General features: G+C 47.6%; 1 protein-coding gene across 3 annotated transcripts in view; it reads left to right on the top strand.

The window, feature by feature from the left end:
* Nucleotides 1–22,473, top strand: part of PFKP (phosphofructokinase, platelet) — a 58,429-nt gene that overhangs the window by 3,974 nt on the left and 31,982 nt on the right. For all 3 annotated transcript variants that reach the window (XM_058669537.1, XM_058669538.1, XM_058669536.1), the window contains exon 2: nt 12,541–12,614. In XM_058669537.1, coding sequence (XP_058525520.1) covers nt 12,541–12,614 — 74 coding nt within the window. The remainder of the gene's footprint in view (nt 1–12,540; nt 12,615–22,473) is intronic.

Here is a 22,473-nt window from a genome sequence, read left to right as displayed (position 1 = left end):
GCAGTTTTATCTCCAGGCATAATTGCATGGCTCCAGGGTATGTATGGATTCTTTTTTTTTTTTAGGGAAAAAATGATACACAAAGTAATAAGTAGCTTAGGTAAGCTTATACATAGTAATGGCATGATTTAAAGTAAAGCTCAGTGAGATCCTAGCCTCAAATTTCCTCCACCAGTTCGTTTTTTTTTTTTCTTTTCTCTTTAAAATTTGTTTATTTGAGAGGCGGAGTTAGGAGAGACAGAGATCTTTCATGTGCTTGTTCATTCCCGGGATTGCTGTGACAGGGCTGGACCTGTTGAAGCCATAACGCAGGACCTTCGTCCCCACAGGGAGCACGGTCCACGTACTTGGCCATCTTCTGCTATCACAGGTGCATTGGCAGAGGGCTGGATCCGAAGTGGAGCAGCTGGCGGTTGTATAAGCATCCTTATGGGATGCAGGTTTAGCCCCTGGATCACGTTCTTTTTTTAAAAAAAATTGTTTGTTTTTTTTTTTATCAGAAAGGTAGATTTACAGAGAGAATAAATGACATATATGCTCCATCTGCTGGTTTCCTCCAAAAATGGCCACAATGACAGTCCAAAGCAAGAACCCAGGATTTGCTTCTGGATCTCCCATGCAGGTGCAGGATCCCAAGGCTTTGGACCATCCTCTACTATTTTCCCAGGCCATAAGCAGGGAGCTGGATTGGAAGTGAGCAGCCAGGAACCCTGCAGACAGAGCCAGTAGAGCTGTGGCACCTATGCCCTCTCCCAGAGCCCTCACTGAGGAGCAGTTTTTTTCTGTGGACCTTTCTCAGTCCTCATCTGAATCAATGTGTTGTTATCAAGAATGCTAAGATTAAATTGATTTTCACTTTAACCTGAAATCGGCTCCGCATTGTTGGACAGATAGGCTAACCATAACAAGTACCCACCCTCAAACAATATTTTGTCACATACCAGAGATGACTAATTGTCTTGGACACCGGCTGTGGCTTCCGGAGGGCCTGGCATATGGTGGAGTGGGGAATGCTGAGAAGTTCCTGTGCATTCTTAGGATGGGGTAGTATGACGAGACGGTCCGTTTTGGCCTTTGGAAAGGTGAATATCAATGCAACAGTTGCAGAAAGTCCTCATGCATTTGCATATGTGTAATTGTCGTGAGAATTGCATTTTGTGACCGCTTGTTGTTCATGAAAACTAATGTTATCCTGCAGGAGCCAGGGAAAAAGTTTGAGATGAGCCGTCTTCGTGGCATTTGCAGAGCTAAGTGGTAGAGTCCGGCCCTGTGTCTGCAGTGAGAAGGAGCCAGACTGGGGTGTGAATGTGTCTGAACCAGGATAGCTCCAGTGTGTTGCAGCTTGTGTGGCAGGTGGCAAGTATCCTTCACTGCCTTCCGCCTGGACTTTCCACTGAGGACGTGGGAAATGACTTGGAGTTCTAGCTGTCTTCCCTGTTCATGAGGTTGTTATGGATGAACAGCTAATCGAAGGTACCCTTTTGGAGACAAGGCCGTGTGTTTCAGTGAGCACGTGAAAGCTTTCATTCATAAATTTGAGGTGCCAATAGACCGGACCCAATGCTGCATTTGTAGAGTTGTCCAGCCTCAGATTAGAAAATATTTGCGGGGGGCCTGGCGTGATAGTGTAGTGGCTAAAGGCCTCACCTTGAACGTGCCGGGATCCCATATGGGCTCAGGTTCTAATCCCGGAGACCCTGCTTCTCATCCACCTCCCTGCCTATGGCCTGGAAAAGCAGTCAAGGACAGCCCAAAGCCTTGGGACTCTGCACCCATGTGGGAGACCCGGAAGAAGAACCTCCTGGCTCCTGGCTTCAGGTTGACTCAGCTCCAGCTCTTGTGGCTACTTGGGGAGTGAACCAGCAGACAGAAGATCTTGCTCTCTGTCTGTCCTCCTCTCTGTGTATCCGCCTTTCTGATAAAAATACGGAGAGGAGGAGAGACAGTTCTTTTTATTGGAAAGGCGAATATACAGAGATGAGGAGAGGCAGAGAGCAAGATCTTCTGCCTATGACTCACTCCCCAAGTGAGCGCAGTGGCCGGCACTGCCGATTTGAAGCCAGGAGCTCTTCCAGGTCTCCCACATTGATGCAGGGTCCCAGGCCTTGGGCCATCTCCGACTGCTTTCCCAGGTCACAAGCAGGGAGCTGGCTGGGAAACTGGCCCGCTGGAATTAGAACGGGCGCCCGTATGGGATCCCGGGCATGTTCAAGGCGAGGACTTGAACCACTACGCTAGCGTGCAGTGCCCAAAATAAATAAATCTTTAAAAAATATATATTTGCGGGAACATTGCATCTGTTCTCATAAAATATGCCCTTTATGATTATTTCCTCAAGAAAATACAGCACAACAGTCATTTGTACAGTATTCTACATAGTATTTGATATTGCAAGCAAAGAGGAGGATTTAAATTAGAAGTATGTACATAGTTTGTATTCAAGTACCTGGCCAGGTTATGTAAGGGCTTCAGTACCTCTGAGAGCCCAGTTAGATATAGAATGGAAACAGAACAGTGGACGTCTTGCCCCCCCCACCATAGTTCTGGGGGAACTACCAGTCCTGAAACTCTTTAATATAGATTTATTATTTAGTAGAATCTCTTTAGTTGAAAATTAATTTAGCAAAAACCAGTAATTTAGCAACAATTGTTGGGTCTAGGGATCTGCGCAGGCATTACCATGCAGTTTCATTATATAATGGAATGTGTCCAATTGCTTCAGTGTTTATGAATGCAAATATTTTGTGTGACAAATTCAGATTCTTATTAGGAGCTAGATGTTTCATCCTCTTGCAAGAAAAGCCTGTTGTCCTCCGGGGGTTGCAGAAAATCAAAGGCTTTTCCTAGAGAACTCAAACCTATTATCTGGTTGAATTGGGGCCATTTAAATAAAGCCTATCAATGTGCTAGACTATCAGCAGCAACTTACATTAGAACTGTAAGAGGTAGCTGAGAGTGACAGGATTCACAACTGTGCATCTACTGCATATGCAGTTATGCTAGACAGGGGCCTGTGGATAAGGAACAGATGGCTGCATGGTCAGGAAATAGTTGAGTCACTTTCTGAGTTGCTCTTCCACAAGCTTTGCCTGGTGCTGGATTTCTTGTGTTTTACAAAGCATCTGCGGGCAGCCAAGCTCTCCCTCACTCCTCAACTGGTCTTCGCATCCCCACTGCCGTGCCCGTGGTTGGGAGTTGCAGTGGTTGTGCTGTCAGGGTAAAGGGCGCAGCAAAACGTGGTCCAGCAACAGTCTGGTCTGGTCCCTGGCTAACTTATCTACGTGTGGTGGCATAGGTTCCTGTGTTACCAGAATCGAATCACTCACTCTGTCTTATCTCTCTCTCTTAAATATGCGTTTAATTTTATTGTAAAGTCAGATAGACAGGAGTAGAGACAGAGAGGAAGATCTTCCATTGTTGATTCGCTCCCCAAGTGGCCAGCGGCTGGAGTTGCGCCGATCCAAAGCCACAAGGCTGGAGCTTCTTCCAGGTCTCCCACGTGGGTGCATGGTCCCAAAGCTTTGGGCCATCCTCGAGTGCTTTCCCAGGCCACAAGCAGGGAAGTGCATGGGAAGTGGGGCTGCCGGGATTAGAACTGGTGCCCAGTTGGGATCCTGGTGTGTTCACGGCGAGAACTTTAGCTGTTAGGCTACCGGGCAGGGCCTCTCCCCTCCCGCCCCCCTCCACCCCCGGCCTTTAAATCCTTGTTCCAACCTCAGTGAAAGTCTGGAGGCCGCAAAGGATACAGAGAAAAGGCAGCATTGTTCTGGCTCTAGTCAACCCTCCCCCAGAGCCCATTAGCTACCTGCTAGGAGCCTGGTGTTGGCCACCTGGGGATCCTGTGAAGACTAGAATGTGTGGATGGAGTCTGAGATTCACACTTGGGAGTTGTGGGGTTGGTGATGCAACTGGTTCCTAGGATGGGGGTGGGGTGTGGAACTCACCCAGTCTGGAAGGGGGGGCAGTTTGCAAACCCAGGCAGATTAGTTTTTGAGAGATGCCCCCCCCAAACAAGAACACTCAAGTAGTTTTGTGAGTGCTTAAGATTCATTAATAGAGGACAGCTTTTCTAAAAATGTGTGCGCATGTGATCTATTACAGGCTTTCCAACTAGATGATTAAAAGGCTATTAGGTATTAACTTAGAGAAGTCATTCTTGTTATAATTGTCATCTGTGGTTTAACACAGCTCCTTTCTGGGAACTCTAGCTCCCCTGGGTGGCGGGGGGCAGGGGCAGAGGGCCCAGCTGCAGACAGTTGAGAAGGAAGCCTGGATTCTGGAGGGCTGCCTCCAAGCCTGGGGGTGGGGACCTTTGACCTGACCTGAAGGAGAGGGAGGGGCCAGCCAAAGGCTGCCTGGAAAGGAAGTTGGGCCTCTGGGGGGATGGGAGAAAGTGGACTGTATTCTATAGGCCACCTGGTGAGGACTTTGGTTTTATGTTGTGCCACCTGGGAAGCCAATGTGAAGATTACTGGAGGCAGCTGATAAGGGTACATTTGTGGAATTCTCATGAAGGGAATCTGGAGTCTCATAAGGAGCTGTATCAGACCTTAGACAAGGCGAGGGGACAAGGGTGGGGCCCACGGTAGGGCACCGGAGTACCTATGGGCTTGTTCGCATGGAAGGGATGTTGTGTCTGAGCAGGGGCTGGGTAGGAACTCGTCCACTCCCGCAAGAAAGACATTGTGAGCAGCAGTAAGTACCAGGTCAGAAAGAGGATACTCTTTATAACAGTGCTGGTAATAGCAACACATGGGAAGCTCAGTAGCAACAAACTGTCAGTGGGAAGCTCCCTGCATTGTGGCACTTGGAATGGCATTTTCTTGAAACTTTGATTGAGTAGCTTTGTGATGCTCGATATGCCATACAACAGGCATTAAAGAAGAGATGGTGTGTGCAAGCTCAAGTGACCTACCTGTCAATAGTGAAGAAAAAGAAATAGGTGAAAATTCATGTGAATAGTAATTGTTCTTTAACCTAGGCTTTCAATGGCTTCTGTTACTGTATTGATTATTCGTATGATAGCTTGCAGTCTTGTTTTCCACACTAAATCTAGGGTAACTGACAACTTATGACCCGTGGTTATTTTTCTGGCCAGTGTGATTACAAAGCAGGGGAGAACGGAGAGTTCAGAGTTCAGGAGAGTTCAGAGCAGACCCTGGAATGCAGTCAATCTCCCGCCTCAGGCCCCCTTTTCCTTCTCTGACCTTGTCTGCCCTTCTTTAGTTCTTTCCCCAGGCGTCACCTGTCTGGGAGGCCCCTCTTAGCTAATGACTGCCTGACTGTCAGGGCAGCCCCTCCAGGCAGGCAGGCAGGCAGACATCCTCGAGGCAACATTCCATCCCATCTTTCTCCACTGGCTCTTTTTCTCCTTAGCGCTTACTGTTCCCCAGTGGGTGCAGTGTGTTTTACTACTGCCTGTAGGTCTCTCCCAAGTGGGACAGGCGCCATCAGAGGAATCTCTTTTGTTTTATAAGTGATGGATCTGACAAAAGACTAAACTGTCCATGTGATTGATGGGTGGGATGGCAATCAGGTGACTGAAGACCCTATTCAGATTTATCTCATACATACACGTAACACTGTGGATCGGGTACCCTGTGGGATGGAGGGGCTCCTGGCTTCATGGCTTGAGATCACTGTAGTATTTCCAAAACCTGTAACTCCGTTCCTAAAGGAGGCTTGGTGGGCAACTGCAGTGGTTAGAATGGGGCACTTTTTTTTGTTTTAAGGAGGAAGCCTCGTGACTTTATTTCTTAAAAATGAATTTTAAGTGTTGAAATGACTCAGTTATCAGTGGGAAAGGTGCTGGAAAAGTGGTACAAGTGTGGTAAAGAGGAGAGAGATTATTCCAGGATGAATCCACATGCTTTTATTATAATCAGTATAATCCTTGTTCCTTTAAAAGAAATCACTGGCTATTTAATTTTAATCAGAAGAGAATTTCAGGAAGCCTTTATAAACAAACCTCTACCCCAAGTAACAATACAAGAGCCTTGGCTCTGGCCTTGCTGACTGGCCCCCTGCTGTGACTCCTTGAAGGGCTGTCTGCCCTCCAGGAAGGCGCTGTCCAGTTGCTAGTTCAACTGCAGGACAGTTCAGTAAGAAACTGTGACAATGCTAATCACATTCACATGTGCTTTCCGCCCACCCATTCCCTGTTCCCTCCTTGGCTCAAAACTCTCACATTTTGGTTCTTGTAGCTAGGCCATACCTTCTCAGGTCTCAGTAGGGGTTTCTGCAAATTATGAAGAGTGACTTCTCAAGTACTGAGATTCGTGCGTCGTAACAGGATTACATTTTTTTTGCACAGAAAAACTTAACCAGCCTTGTTTGGATTCCCAGGTAAAGCATTCAAAACAAATGCAAAGCGCGATGATCGCAGCCATGCCTAAACTATAAACACAGTAAGAGTATGAAGTGATAAACTCAGGCCCTGGGGATAGGGAGTGGAGGGAGGGAAGGGGGTATTTGTGGCATGGTAGGGTAAGCCTCTGCCTGCAGCAATGGTAAGCTAAATGGGTGCTGGTTCATACCTCAGCTGCTCCATTCCCATCCAGTTCCCTGCATATGCCCTGTGAAAAGCAGCAGAGGATGGCTCAAGTCTTTGGGTCTCTGGACCCCAGTGGGAGGCCTGAAGTAAACTCCTGGTGTCAGATCAGCCCAGCTCTGGTCATAGCAGCCATTTGGGGAGTGAACTAGCTAACAGGAGATTCACTCTCTCCTCTTTTTTTTTTTTTTTTTAAGATTTATTCATTTTATTACAGCCAGATATACACAGAGGAGGAGAGACAGAGAGGAAGATCCTCCGTCTGATGATTCACTCCCCAAGTGAGCTGCAACGGGCCGGTGCGCGCCGATCCGAAGCCGGGAACCTGGAACCTCTTCCAGGTCTCCCACGCGGGTGCAATGTCCCAAAGCATTGGGCCGTCCTCAGCTGCTTTCCCAGGCCACAAGCAGGGAGCTGGATGGGAAGTGGAGCTGCCGGGATTAGAACCGGCGCCCATATGGGATCCCGGGGCTTTCAAGGCGAGGACTTTAGCCGCTAGGCCACGCTGCCGGGCCCTTTCCTTCTCTTTGCTAACTCTACCTTTCAAATAAAATTAGATCTGAAAAAAAAAAAAAAGGAAAAGAAAAGAAAAACTGAGAAAGTCCGAGGAAAGCTTGGAGCAAAATAAAAAAAACAGGACATGTTTACTAAGGAGACTGGCCCTTCTTGGCTTTGTTTTCATCCTTCTCCCTTTGGTTTTTGTGCTCTGGTGCTAACCTTAGAAATTTCCCGAGACCCTGTTTCACAGGCCTCACTCTGCAGTGCTGAGCAGGAGCCCTGGTTTTGCACTAATTCAGGAGAGTTTAATGAGTCAACAAGACCTGCCCCTCAGCAACTAAATTAGAATCTGGTCCCAGCAGGTTTGTGTTTTTTTTTTTCCCTGTTAAAATACCCTTTGGAGAATCTGAGATCTGGTCATTGTAGCAGAAGGAATTAGGGCATATTTTAAATTAAAACAAGAGAATGGTTTAAATTGCATTTGTGAATTTTATTGCTTTAGGCTAACCAAGTTATCTTGTCATTGCCTCCCCTTGCTGGAAGGATCAGGCCCTCGGCAGACTTCCGGGAAGATTGAACCCAGCCTGCCTTCTCTTGGCTGCGATGTTCTCCCAGTAGGGTGTGTGGTCCCGCCTGAGCGCTCTCTACTGGCTGCTGAGTTGTAGAGGGCAGCAACAGGGACAGCTCCAGTGGTCTGCTAAGCTGCTTCTCCCGCTGCAGCACCGGCATCCCACACAGGCACCAGTCACAGCTGCTTCCCTTCCAATCTAGCTCCCTCACATGGCCTGGAAAAGCCGCAGGGGTGACATGTGGGTCCCTACACCTGCATCGCAGACCTGGAGGAAGCTCCTGGCTTTGGATCAGCTCAGTTCCGGCTGCTGTGGCCATTTGGAGAATGAAGCAGTGGACAGAAGATCTCTTTTTCTGTCTCTCTTCTGTAAATCTTGCAGACGAAAGCAAATCTTATTTAAAAAAAAAAAAAGAAAGGAAGTCAGGAGCACTGTGTTTGGTGGGAAGGCAAGCTGCAGATGAGTAAAAGCCTGTTGGGCTTGGGCTTGGGCTTGGCCGCCCTGCCTCTCAAAGCTGGAATCCCACATTACCGGGGAACTTGGCAGATTCCCCCTCGACCTGAGAAAGCTTGGGGTGAACCCAGCAGCACACATGATCCCTGTCTTCACCAGACTCAAGGTGAACCAAACCAGGTGCTGCTCCTTCCCAAGCAGGTGTAGGCCAACCTGGAAGAGGCTTGGGGAGATCCAAGGGCTGTGTGTTAGCGGGGAAGTGGTGAGGTTGGCAAACTGCCTGGGACCCAGGTGAGTGTCAGGACATGGGAGTCCCTTGGGGAGTCACTTTCTCTAGCACGTCTGGCTTTGAATACATGTGTGTCTTTGTGCTGTGACTTTTCCATCGTGTCTTTATCAAGGACCCTTAGAAAATGAAGTCATTAGAAGAGTGGGGACAGGATCCAGTGGCTAAATCCTTGGCTTGCAAGTTCTGGGACCCGATATGGGCACTGGTTCGTATCCCAGCTGCTCTACTTCCCATCCAGCTCCCTGCTTGTGGCCTGGGAAAGCAGTAGAGGTTGATCCACAGACTTGGGACCCTGCACCTGCATGGGAGACCCGGAAGAAGCTCCTGCCTCCTGGTTGTGGATTGGCTCAGCTCTGGCAGTTGCGGCCATTTGAGGAATGAACCATCAGATGGAAGATCTTTCTTTCTGTGTGAACTTATCTCTGTAAAGCTTATCTACCTTTCCAGTAAAAATAAATCTTTTTTAAACCGTCCCCCACAACCCCAGAAAAAAACCCAAGAAAGATGGGGATGTAGAGGGGGAAAGGGCCCGAGCAAGGCACTGGTTGTGTTTCTTTGCCATTCAGTTGCCAGTGCTGGTGTGGTGTCAGCGTCTGCTGCTGAACTCATCTGTTAGTGTCCAAGTAGAAAACCCTGGAACCTCCGGTTCTGTCAACAGGTACCAGGAAGGGCTGCTTTTAAATAAGATATGTAGCATAAGAGTTGAAGCACACTTCAACTTGGCCACTGGAAGGTGGCCCAGGTAGGCACACAGGTATGGTGGTGTACCACAGGGGTACGGGCAAGGAGCAGGCAGGAGTCAAGCAGAAGTTGGAAAATTGTCCTGGAAGGAGAAGATGAGCAAGCGATGAGGTGGGGCGGACATAGGTTCAAGCGTGGGAGCCTCCAGGTGCCACAGAGCAGGTAGGAGAGCTTCCATGACCGGGCCTGAGAGCTCTCCGCGAGGAGCTGGGCTGTCCTCCCATAGAACTCGGGGATGCAGGCCAGCAACATGGATACTGACACAGGAAACATCTCAGACCTGTTGTTGAGTGCGAGAAGAAGCAAGTATCAGAATGATGTAGGCAGCCCCATAGCAAGTTTTCCAGTGAAGGAGACCTTACATATGTGGGTTTTGATAACAAGAATGTACTGTAAATTAGCTGCATGGAAACAAAAGAGGAAAAGCTGCTTAAATGATTCTGGCTGTGCCTTGGGTGATGTTAAAGAAGGAAGCGTTAGCGGGGAGAGGCCGGTATAATGGGCAGGTGCTTCAAGAGTAGTCATCATTTCTGTGTTGAGTCACAGAGAAGAAAGTTGTGCTGCTCAGCAAAGAGAATACGGGGGTGGAGACCATTATCAGGGCAGAAATAGGACTTGTCGCATTTGGAAACACTGAGTAAGATAGTCATGAGAAAGAACTATTGGTTAATCGGCAGGTCATAAAAATTCGTTGTAAATAACCACGTTTGAATATGAAGTAGTAAAGCTATGTGTGTGTTTGTGTGTAGAAAGAGATTAAAAATATGTTTATATGCAAGACAAGTACCGCAAAGGTTTTTCAACTAAATGGAAGTTGCTATTCAGAATTGTTTTTGAGGTAATAGAAGAGCCCCTGGATTACAAACCTGCTATGAGAAAATTTAAGATTCAAAAAAATGTTATTTCCGTGTTATGTGAAAGGCAGGAGACAGAGCTACCATCCATCTTATGTTTCATTACCCAAATGTCCACAACAGCTAGGAGCAGGCCAGGACAAAGCAAGCAGCTCAGAACTCCAACCAGGTGTCTCATAAGTTTACCAAGAACCTAAGTATCTCAGCCATCTACCTGCTGTCTCCCAGGATGCAGATTAACGAGGAAACGTGCAGGAGGCCTGGGACTCCAAGCAAGCCCTCAGATATAGGACATAGGCATCGCAGAGGGCATCTTAGCTGCTGAACCAAATGCTTGCCTCTACGTCAAGGTGGTTAACCCTCTTTCTGAGCCAGTTTATCATTCGAGTGTTCACAAATTCACTCTCCTTGTTTGCCAAGGTACACTCCTATAGGACCAGAGTTTTTAAAATTTATTTGCCAGAAGTGTCACTTGGTCTCCCACTGCCCCTAATGTCTTTACGAGGAGGGAGGTTGAAAGTGATGGATGTCTAGGAGTTATTTAGCTGGAAACTCCAGGGTGGTTGCCTTTGAAGGGCACAGGCCTGCCTCTTTCTGGTCTCATCCCTTACGCTTTTTCGCTCCTCTGCTGATTGATCTTAGCTTTTTAGTCTAGATGATGGCCCCAGGCCTATTCAAGCCAGTGTCAGCTTCCCCAGATAGAATCTTTTTTTTTTTTAAAGATTTATTCATTTTTATTACAAAGTCAGATATACACAGAGGAGGAGAGACAAGAGAGGAAGATCCTCCATCCGATGATTCACTCCCCAAGTGAGCCGCAACGGGCCGGTGCGCGCCTATCCGAAGCCGGGAACCTGGAACCTCCTCCGGGTCTCCCACGCAGGTGCAGGGTCCCAATGCATTGGGCCGTCCTCAACTGCTTTCCCAGGCCACAAGCAGGGAGCTGGATGGGAAGTGGAGCTGCTGGGATTAGAACCAGCGCCCATATGGGATCCCAGGGCTTTCAAGGCGAGGACTTTAGCCGCTAGGCCACGCCGCTGGGCCCCAGATAGAATCTTTTTTTTTTTAAAGATTTATTGATTTTATTACAGCCAGATATACACAGAGGAGGAGCGACAGAGAGGAAGATCTTCCATCCGATGATTCACTCCCCAAGTGAGCCGCAACGGACCAGTGTGCGCCGATCTGAAGCCGGGAACCTGGAACCTCTTCCAGGTCTCCCACGCGGGTGCAGGGTCCCAATGCATTGGGCCGTCCTCAGCTGCTTTCCCAGGCCACAAGCAGGGAGCTGGATGGGAAGTGGAGCTGCCGGGATTAGAACCAGCGCCCATATGGGATCCCGGGGCTTTCAAGGCGAGGACTTTAGCCGCTAGGCCACGCCGCTGGGCCCCAGATAGAATCTTAATCGAGAGAAGTCTTGAGTCTAAATGTTCTTACATGATGTTCGCTGTTCGCTCACGTAACCGGCTCCTCATTTCTTTTAACTGAAGTGTCAAAAAATATCCTTGCTTCATACCAGTTTAACTTTTTAGCTAGTAAAATTGCAGGATTTGTTTTTTATTTAAAGTCTTTTCCTAATTTTTGGTTTTATTTGAAAGACATATTTACAGAGAGAGAGAGAGAGAGAGAGAGAGAGAAATCTTTTATCTGTTGCCTCACGTCTCTAATTGCTCCTGAAGCCAGGAGCCTGGAGCTTCTGGGTCTGCCATGAGCGAGGGTGCAGGAGCCCAAGGTGTTGGGCCATCCTCTGCTACTTTCTCAGGCACATTATTAGCAGGAAGTTGGACTGAAAGTGAAATTGCTGGGATATGAACAGGTGCCCGTAAGGGATGCCTATACTGTAGACAGAGCCTTAACCTACTATACTACAGTGCCTGCCCCTTTTTCCTTAATTTTTAATTTTTACATTGGTAGCTGGTGATGAAATAGTTTTTCTAAGATTCTTTTTTTTTTTTTTTAATTTTAAAGATTTGATCGGGGAGGATCTTTGATCTTCTGGTTCACTTCCCAAATGGCTGCCGGGGCCCAGTCATGAGCCAGGAGCCTCATCCTGGTCTTCCATACAGGTGGCAGGGGTCCAAGGACTTGGCTCCAACACAGGCCATTAGCAAGGAACTAGGTCAGAAGAGGAGCATCTGGGACCCGAACTAGCATCCAAACAGGATCCTGGCATTGCAGCTAAGGGCTTTATCCTCCTATCCCACCAGGTCAAGCCCTGAAATAATGTTTTATTTCTTGCACAGATCATAGCGCAATTACTCAGCTCAGTATTAACATCTTGGAATTGGCTAATCGTAAATAAAGACCTATCCTGTCTGTTGGATGGTGATTGGATGGAATGCCCTGCACGTGGAGGCAGTGGTGTTCAGGATCGGAATACCCTGGGCTCCTCAGGGTATGTTGTGGTCTATGCTCGTGTGCTGTGTCTTTCTGAACCTCACAGTAGTTCTGGAGAGTGTGTGGAACCCATTTCCAGGCACTGGGGCCTGGGAGAGGCACGTGGGTCACTGGCGCTGGGCACATTTGTAGTAGAGCCAGAGTTCTTCCTGGGTTCAGTACTAACGGCTGCTACTGTTCTTTCTGCAGGAATGAACGCTGCTGTCCGCGCGGTGGTGCGCATGGGAATATACGTGGGGGCCAAAGTGTACTTCATCTATGAGGTTAGTGTTTCGCTGCCCGTTCCTTGTTTCTCAGAGCCTGGGAATTCAGAGGCCTGCAGTGGCTGAGCACCTCTGCAAAGGGCTGAGCCGGTGGTCTCAACTCCCCAGCCTTTCAAATAAAAAGAAACACATCTTTCCAGAAAACGAGAAGAGAATAGTTTTTTGAAAGAAATTCATTCCTCTCCATTTATGATTAGTATCTTAATCTGATTCCTTCAAGTATTATCTGTCTACATTAAAATTATGAGAATATTTGATATGCTGTTTCTTTTCCTATCATGCCTGTTTTCTGTTTGGCAAGTAACATTCCACAACTGTTGCCTGAACTTGATATCTCGTTGCTTGCCCTTGACTGAGTCCTTCCTGTGCTTGTGTCCTGTGTAGGTTAATTTCCATTTTTCAACTGTCCCAGCCCTGTAAGAGCTGTATAAATGCTTTGAGGTATTCACTGTGTGGTGTCATTACCTCTGTCTCTGGATGCGGCACTGGCTGAGTTAAAAGGGAGGGCATGGTTGATCGTGGCTTGCAGTGTGTCTTGCCAGAGGGATTTCTGTCGCTTGTTCCAGCGTTCGCATGCTTGGGCCATGTCAGGAGCAGAGGAGGTGCCCGGTCACTTGCCAGGGTGTTGAGCCGCATCCCTCAGACTCTTGAGCTGGCACGAGCTTGCAGGTCTCCGCGCCGAATCATTGTCCGCTTTTGTGAAATGGCCGCTGATAGGCTTTGCTCATTGCTCTGTAAGATTGTCGTCACTGACTCCAAAGAAGTTGTGTTTTTTTTTCCTTTTAAATGCTGTGTGTTGATTTCCTTTTTTTAAAACTGTGACAGTTTTTTGATTTGTTATGTCCGCTGGTTGGGCAATTTTAAAACACTGCCTCTAACCATCATGGTTCTAGGTTATTGCCTTACAGTTTTCTAGCTGGATCTTTTTAAGGTCATATTGCCCTGGTGAGTTTCCATCCCTGGGCTCTGGTCCTGCTGGCTGCTGTCCTCTGCTCACTAGTGTGGAAGGCGCGCTTTAGGCTCAGGGCCACCCTCAGGGGCCTTTCCCCCCTCCGCTTTTTACCCATGCTCACATGCAGATGTCGGAGGCAGCCTCTCAGCTGGAACTGTGAACTGATTTTCCACCTTTGTAAAACCTGCCTGGGCTTACTGCATTCCTTTCTTTGTGCAGCGTGGCTTGACAAACGTCTTTGGGGACCAGAGGAGCACCCTTTAAAGATGTTTTTCTTTCCTGTTACTGTTAAACTTAGCTAATTTTTCTTTTCCTTTTTTTTTCAAGATTTATTTATTTTTATTGGAAAGGAAGATTTTACACAGAAGAGACAGAAGGATCTTCCAACTGCTGATTCACTCCTCAAGCGGCCGCAATGGCCGGAGCTGAGCTAATCCGAAGCCAGGAGCCCAGAGCCTCTCTTGGGTCTCCCACATGAGTGCAGGGTCCTAAGGCTTTAGGCTCGCCTTGACTGCTTTCCCAGGCCACAAGCAAGGAGCTGGATGGCAAGTGGAGCAACCAGGATTAGAACCAGCACCCACATGGGATCCCGGTGTGTGCAAAGCAAGGACTTCAAATCACTAGGCCACCATGTCGGGCCTAGCTAATTTTTCTTTCTTTTTTTTTTTTTCAAATTCACTAAAGGATTAAAGTTTATAGACCATTACCATAAGTAACCTGTTTTACATGTACTGGACAGTCCTGCCTGCCTCCATAATGTTGAAGTGATGTGCTAACTGAAGTCCCTTGGGACGCTGGCTACCTTATCTTCGCAGGGGCTTTGGGTGCCAGAGGAAAGGAAGGAATTTATTTCATTTTGTAGTTGAGCAAGCGACTTGTCTTAGATAACTTACTTCCTCTGTGTCACCTGCATGGAGAAGCACATTTGGTCTCTGACTCATGGCCCTCGGGTAGGGGCAGGAATTTTACCTCTAGGGACATTTGATGTTTCCAAACTTTTTTATTAGCCAATTATTGGAGTACAGAATTTATTTCTTAATAAGTTTTTTTTTTTTAATTTTATTTATGGGCCAAGCGTGGCTAAAGTCCTTGTCTTGCACGCAACGGGATCCCATATGGGCGCTGGTTCATATCCTGGCTGTTCTGCTTCCCATCCAGCTCCCTGCTTGTGGCCTGGGAAAGCAGTCGAGGCGAGCCCAAAGCCTTAGGACCCTGCATTGGTGTGGGAGACCAGGAGGAGGAAGCTCCAGGCCATTGTGACCACTTGGGGAGTGAACCAGCGGATCTTTCTCTCTGTCTTTCCTTCTCTCTGTAAATCTGACTTTCCAATAAGAATAAATACATCTTTTGGGTCCTGCGCCATGGTCTAGTGGCTGAAGTCCTCGCCTTAAATGTGCCGGGATCCCATATGGGTGCCGGTTCTAATGCCGGCAGCTCCACTTCCCATCCAGCTCCCTGCTTGTGACCTGGGAAAGCAGTGAAGGATGGCCCAAAGCCTTGGGACCCTGTACCAGCATGGGAGACCTGGAAGAGGTTCCTGGTTCCTGGCTTCGGATCGGCGCAGCACTGGCCGTTGCAGTCACTTGGGGAGTGAATCATCGGACAAAAGATCTTCCTCTCTCTCTCTCCTCCTCTCTCTGTATATCTGACTTTGTAATAAAAATTAATAAATCTAAAAAAAAAGAATAAATACATCTTTTAAAAAAGGTATATTTATTTTTATTGGAAAGGCAGATTTACAGAGAAAAAGAGACAGAACCATCTTCCATCTGCTGTTTACTCCCAAGTGGCAACAACAGCTGGAGCTTAACTGATCTGAAGCCAGGAGCCAGGAGCTTCTTTGGGGTCCCTCACGCAGGTGCAGGAACCCAAGGACTGGAGCCATGCTCTACTGCTTTCCCAGACTATTAGCAGGAAACTGGATGGGAACTGGAACAACCGGGACTTGAACCAGTGCTCTTTTTGGGATGCCAGTGCCACAGGTGGAGACAGCCTACTTAAGCCATGGCCACAGCCCCAGAGTGTGGAATTTCTGTTGACCTCTGGTGTGTAGAGACCAGAGATGCTGACCAATAGTGTGAGGTGGGCAGGAAAATCCCCACCACAAAGTCTTTGGAATTCTCTGGTCCCAGATGTCAGCCTTACAAAGGTTGAGAACCCTTGCAGTTTAAGCCAGGAGCGGGATCTGTAATGGATTGGAATGCTGCTAGTTCTGGGGTAGGAAGATAAGGCTGATGGGTGTGGAAGTACTTGTAATCTTTGTGATAACTGATCAACTCTTAAGTTTCCTAAGTCTTGTGATGGTTGTTTGCAGCTTTTTTTTTTGTTTTGTTTCAATTGGTTACTGTGCCCTGTAGTTGTCAGTCTGTTTTCTCTTGCAGTGCTCAGAGCTAGATCTGTCAGACCTGGCACATTTCAATGTTAAGGCAGTGGTAGGAAACGTGTCTTCCCTGAGATCATCTGCGCTTGCTTTCCAAGTCAACCAGACTTACTCTGTCCCTTGTCAGCTGGGAACAACATGCCCCTGTAGTCTGTTGCTCTCAATAGGCGGTGCAGGTGGTCATTCCTGGCCGTCCCCGGGTGGGCGGCCACCGGCAGCATGGGCTAGGCGTGAACACCACCTCCTGTTCTTTCCCTCAGTGGGGAGCGAGGGAATCCTGAGTGGTCAGATCTTAACTATCTTTTGGGAAGTACATGGAATTCTGCAGCTCGTGCCCCGGGATATTGCTGAAGAGAATTGTTCGCAGATGGCGCTTCAGGACGCAAGCGGTGTTAGTAGAAACTGGTAGCTGGTGGCGGGTGTCTCTGTGGGTGAGCGCTGGACCCCAGAGGATGCCCAGGCCTTCGCACTCCTGACTTAACTGCAGGGACAGGGGAACACTCTAAGTATCAGTTTAGTGGGTCAGAAATTGCTGTACTTCTCTCTCTCAGTCCCCCAAAAGAGACATTCTAACCAGCAATTCCTAACATACCTCCTAGAGGATGACCCAGGGGGACATTGCTCAACATGCAGGTTATTCGCTCAGTTGACAGCAAATATTCTGCAATTGAATTGCGTGAGTTTGGTGTATCATCCTCTCTCTACTTAAGACTGAAGAACCCTAAAACCTGTAGGCTCATTACTCACCTGTAATGAGCCTGGCTGTAACCTTTGCCTGCCTGGCTTGCCGTCACTGCTTGGACCTTTCTCAGTGGAGGTGGCGTTAAGCCGAGCGTGCCCCTGAGAGCCCCAGCTTACCTGTGTGGCAATGTTTGTATTGCTTTTTAGATTCCAGAGCCTTCTGAATCCTGGCTTACTTCCTACTTCACAGGGATTGGGGAGGGAATGGTGGATCTACAGCTCAACTGCTGTGGATGAGTAAATTATGATGTTGGTTCCAGGTCTTCGCCTATCCAATGAAAATAGTAATTGCCCAGCTACCACAACGGGAGGGTGGACCTGGAAAAGCTCTCTGCACTAACGGAGCAAGGAAGCAGTTTGCTGCTCAGGGGGCAGGTTGTGCATGTGCTCGGGTCCATTGGTTTGTGGCCAGGCACAGCGTCCTGGGATACATTCATTTCTTCCTAGACCCTAGGGGAACTGTGCAAGTCCAGTTGTCTCCTTGTCGTGCTCTTGGGCTATAGCCACAGGACCTGGGCAGGATGGCACATGGGGGTGCATGCCTGACTTCCCCCATTGGATGCCAGGGGCAGCCTTCTTCCTGTAGTTGTGACAGAAACATCTCCCGACTTGCAAAATCAAAATTCCTTGGCAGGAATCACTGTTCTAGACCTGTGTGGATTTGGATGTAGAAGATGCCTGACTTTGTAACATGAACAACACGATCTTTTCGATAGTTTCTCGGTTTACCTGGAACACTTTGGGTTACTTGCGGTCTAAACAAGTTGTGACTATCTAAGACTTCTATTTTTCATGTAGAGAGTGTGTGCAAAGGATATGCGTCTGAAAACACTGGTATTTTCTGCTAACCATCTGGCCCCTGGTGATGCTGCGCTGTGCCGTCTGGCTGCTGCTAGCACGCCTCTATCTGGGGCAAGCCTACGTGTGGCGCATGCCAAGCCCCTGGGCTCCGCTCTGCAGAGATGGGAGGGCTGTGCAGATGAACTTGTTCTTTTCTGTACCTGGCGAGCCAACTGCTGAGGATTTTTTCCTCCCTTTTAAGCTGTTTTGTTTTGCTTTGCTTTTCCTTAGAAGCTTCTTTGAGATAGTAAGGACACCAGATGCCTTCTTCAGAAGACTGGCCAGCATCAACTCTCCTGGGTAGGCGTGTCACTCTGGCTGCCACGAACAGTTTACTAGTTGCATTTAGTTTAATATATGGGTTTCATATCCTGTTTTGAAAATTAATTAATTAATTAATTAATGTTTATTGGAAAGTCAGGTTTGTAGAGTGAACGAGAGAAGGAGAGAAAGATCTTCTATTTGCTGGTTCACTCCCCAAGTAACCACAGCAGCCAGAGCTGAGCTGATCCGAAGCAAGGAGCCAGGAGCTTCTTTGGGGTCTCCCACAGGTGCGGAGTCCCAAGGCTTTGGACTGTCCTCGACTGCTTTCCCAGGCCACAAGCAGGGAGCTGGATGGGAAGCAGAGCAGCCAGGATTAGAACCGGCGCCCATATGGGATCTCGCTGCGTTCAAGGCGAGGACTTTGGCCGCTAGGTTATAACACCTGGCCCTCATTCTATTGTTGACAGTTACTCTGTATATTTAAAAAATCTCATAACTACCCACGATAAACTTAACAAACCTCTCCTCAGGACTTTTGCCTGTTTCCTACGATGCTGGACAGCCCTTTGCAAATCTGATTATTAGAGCTCATCTTTGTCATCTTGTACACATGAAAAAAAAAAGCTAGGGAGGACTTCTTCACTTGCGTCATCTCATTATGAAAAGCAATACGTTCCAGAAGTGTCAGCCAGGGTTCCTAGTTGTGAAGACTGAGGGAGATGAGGCCAGCGTGGCAGTTGCTATGTGGTCTGCACAGATGGGCCTGCCTCGCTGTGGCAGCAGCTGCAGGTACTGTGTGGGAAGCCTTAAAGAGCCAGTACTTTGCTCTAGGGGTCCCCAGCCTCACCCCTGGCTGAGTGCCTCTTCCGAGCTGGAGTTGGAAGTGATCTTAACTTTGCTGGTTTGGCCCCCCCCAAGTATTGTGGCTGGACTGAATACACTAACTCACAGGCCTTCGCTTCTCTCCCCAGTAGAAAGAAACCCACTGTTTGCCAAAAAGCACTCCTGCCTCCAGCCTGAACTGGGTGATTTGGCGCTGGAGCCAGAGATGTGGAGGTGATTTCTCGGCAGAAACTTCACAATCCACACACTGCAGGCAAAGGAGGAGGGGAGACAGGAGCTACTTTGTAAGAACAGGCTAGAATATGAGTGCTGACATTTTGGAGACCTGTGTGATATGTTATATATATATATATTAAATATTTGCTTTGTTTGAAAAGCATGGTGACAAAGGGAAGAGGAGACTGGAGGAGTAAGAAGTGTTCTGTCTGCTGTTTCACCCCCTAGATGGGTACAACAGCTGGGGCTGGGCCAGGCCAAAGCCAGGAGCCCAGAACTCCATTCAGGTCTCCCAGTTGGTGGCAGAGTCCCTAGTATTTGGACTGCTCCCCGCTACTTTCCCAAGTGCATTAGAAGGGAGCTGGATTGGAAGTGGAGCTGGCTGTATCACAGGCCGTGCTTAACTTGCTGCTCTGTGACGTCAGGCTGTATTAGTTTTGTTTGTGTTGTTTTCTGTCTTGCCTCTTCTCTCTGTCTCTGGACTTCTTTCCCCAACACTTTAGTAAAGGGCCAAACAAGGCCATGACATTACGCTGAGTCACATCTCTGAGATTTTTTTTTTTTAAAGATTTATTTATTTTCATTACAAAGTCAGATACACAGAGAGGAGGAGAGAGAGAGGAAGATCTCTGATGATTCACTCCCCAACTGACCGCAACGGCCCGTGCTGCGCTGATCCGAAGCCGGGAACCAGGAACCTCTTCTGGGTCTCCCCCGCGGGTGCAATGTCCCAAAGCCTTGGGCCGTCCTTGACTGCTTTCCTAGGCCACAAGCAGGGAGCTGGATGGGAAGTGGAGCTTCCGGGATTAGAACCGGCGCCCATATGGGATTCTGGCGCGTTCAAGGCGAGGACTTTAGCCACTAGGCCACGCCGCCGGGCCCACATCTCTGAGATTTTAAAACATAACTGCTTCGGTATTTCAAACCCCTTCACGTCAGGACTGCTTAGCCACTGCATATCTGTCTGAAAGTAAGAATGTTGATGCTTGACGGTCTAGTGGAGTGTATCGCTGTGCAGTGTCTGGCCCTTTCACTATTGCATATTTACCGCATTGGTAGAAACTCAGTCTGTTCACTCAAAGGCCATTCCTGTGACCTCCGTCTGCCCTGCGAGCTCTGTCTTTTCACTGGAAGGTAGCTACAGGAATGAGCATTATCATTTGCTGAGCATTTTCTCTATGTCGGATCTTATACACACTTCTTCCTGTGTGACGGCCAGCTTAATCCCTGCAGCCGATAACATGCTCCCAGCTTCAGACAGTGCCTCCGCGGTGAACAGTTTCAACTTGTGCAAGGAGTGTGATCTCTACTTGCCATTTGCTGCTTCCTCTGCTGTTGCCAGGGGGAAAAGTAGTTGGCTAGCTGAGCCCCTAGTGAGGAGCTGGGCGTGAAAAACCACCGTACGTATTGCTGGGAGCTGTTCCGAAGGTGGAGAGAGGTGGCTTGCCTGGCTTTCTGCCGTAGCTGTTGAGTTTATAACTTACCCGGAACTGGGTACTGTTAGTTTTGGCTTAAAGAAAGCTGGAGGGCTAAATAGATGATGTTGGCTTAGTATTGGTTTTCCAGTGCCCCAAGGACATGACCATACAATGACTAGTCAGGTTCTAACTTATTTTAGACTGCAACTCATTAAGGACAAATCCTAAAGCTGCTCTATAGGAATTTTCCATGAAGTAATTAAATCTGTGAGCATGATTTTAATCAGGTGGCTGTTAGGTTCTCTGGGTGAGAGCCTGCCTTTAGCTGGGATTTCCCTTTGCTGGGATTTCGACACCTTTTTTTTTTCTTTGCACCAAAAGAAATGTTATCTGTCAGTTCCCATTTCTTTAGGAACCATACACTTAAGACACCTTCAACAAGTGCCTAAAAAGACTATTCAAAATCACTTCTTGGCACACTAGGATCTTCCAAAAGTTCATGGAGAAACTTTGCCTGGATTTCAAATTATTGACACCAAAATATACTTGCTTTTAAAATTCCCCTTTGCCAGGAACTTTTTGCGGTCACGTCATGTAGAACAATGAAGAGGCTGTTTTCATTAACTTGGACCTGGCTCCAAGCAGTTTGAAGCGAAAGTTAAAGTGACTTCAGAGCTAATGGTGTGTTCCAAGATGTGATCAAATGACTTGATGTCAGCCAGAGGATGGCTTGAACACAACCAACTAAGGATGTCTTAGGTTTATCTTGTGAGTTTGGAACAACAAAACGGACAGTGTTGCATTGGTCAAGACCTGAGCATAGCCATAAAAGTTTTATGGTTTGCTTTTCTTAACGTGAGTCATAAAACTGGCTCGGAAGGCAGATTCCAAAAGGCAAATGCTTAGTGCTTTGGTTATGTTAAAACAAACATTCAGCCTTCCTAGGAGAGGCTTCGGTAAAAGGAAACTCATCTGAAATTATATATTATAGTACACTGGGCTAGAATTAATCTTCCTAATTTAGGAACATCTTCCTTGTTGAAAAAGACAGCTTCACACAGCTTTTGATAGTTGTTTTTGAAATGTTGCATTGGCTTAATGACTTTGCAAATTAAAGAATGAGTCATTTCCTAGAAACTTAGCACAGGAGCTTAATAAAGAAGGCACTTGGAAGCCTGTATTGGTGAAATCAACTTTTGGGGGGTAGCATTTCTTAAAAACATTCATTTGCTCATTTGAAAGACAGTGACACACACACACACACACACACACACACACACACACACATATACATGCTGTGGCCTTTGCGCAGCAGCAGAGAGAGGCAGATTATCCATCTACTGTTCCATTCCCCAGTTAGTTGCAACAGCAGAGCTGGGCCAGGCTGAAGCCAGAAGCAAGAAGCTCCATCCAGGTCTCCCAGATGAGTGACAGGAGCCCTAAGCACTTGAGCCCTCATCGCCTGCCTCCCACATGCATTCACAGAAGCTACTTGAGAAGCATATTAGCAGGCACTCCAATGTGAGATGCAGGTATAAGAAGTGGCTAAGGTCCTCCCCTTGCATGTGCCCGGATCCCATATCGACATCAGTTCTAATCCAAGAGGCCCCGCTTCTCATCCAGCTCCCTGCTTGCGCCCAGGGAAAGCAGTCGAGGACAGTCCAAAGCCTTGGGACTCTGCACCGACGTGGGAGACCTGGAAGTGGCTCCTGGCTCCTGACTTTGGATCAGCTCAGCTCTAGCTGTTGTGGCTGTTTGGCGAGTGAATCATCGGATGGAAGATATTCCTCTATCTCTCCTCCTCTTTGTATATCTGACTTTCCAATAATAATAAAAAAAGGGCATACCATATTCTTTATTTTCAATTGCTTGCTTTTTTAGACGTATCTGTGCTACATAAAATAATCAAATTATCTTGGAAAACTTTAGTTTTTAAAATGCGTGTCACGCTTTTGGATCAGTTTCTAGAAGCAAAAAAAAATTGTTTAAAAAATCAGTACTTGATTGTTTAAATCAGTACTTAAATATTGAGAAATACTAAGGGGAAAGCAAAGTTTTCTGTTCCCAATATGGATGTGAGCTAACGAAATGGCAAGCAAGGGCTGGCTGCCTGAAGGACAGTGTGAGGATCAGGTTGTCAGGAATAATGCGAAAGTTGCTCCTAAGAGATGCGCACAGCCGTGGTCCAAAGACAAGCTTGCATTA

The sequence above is a fragment of the Ochotona princeps genome, chromosome 10, assembly GCF_030435755.1.
Source record: "Ochotona princeps isolate mOchPri1 chromosome 10, mOchPri1.hap1, whole genome shotgun sequence".
In the NCBI taxonomy this organism is placed as follows: Eukaryota; Metazoa; Chordata; class Mammalia; order Lagomorpha; family Ochotonidae; genus Ochotona; species Ochotona princeps.
This window is presented reverse-complemented; position numbering and strand designations above follow the sequence as displayed.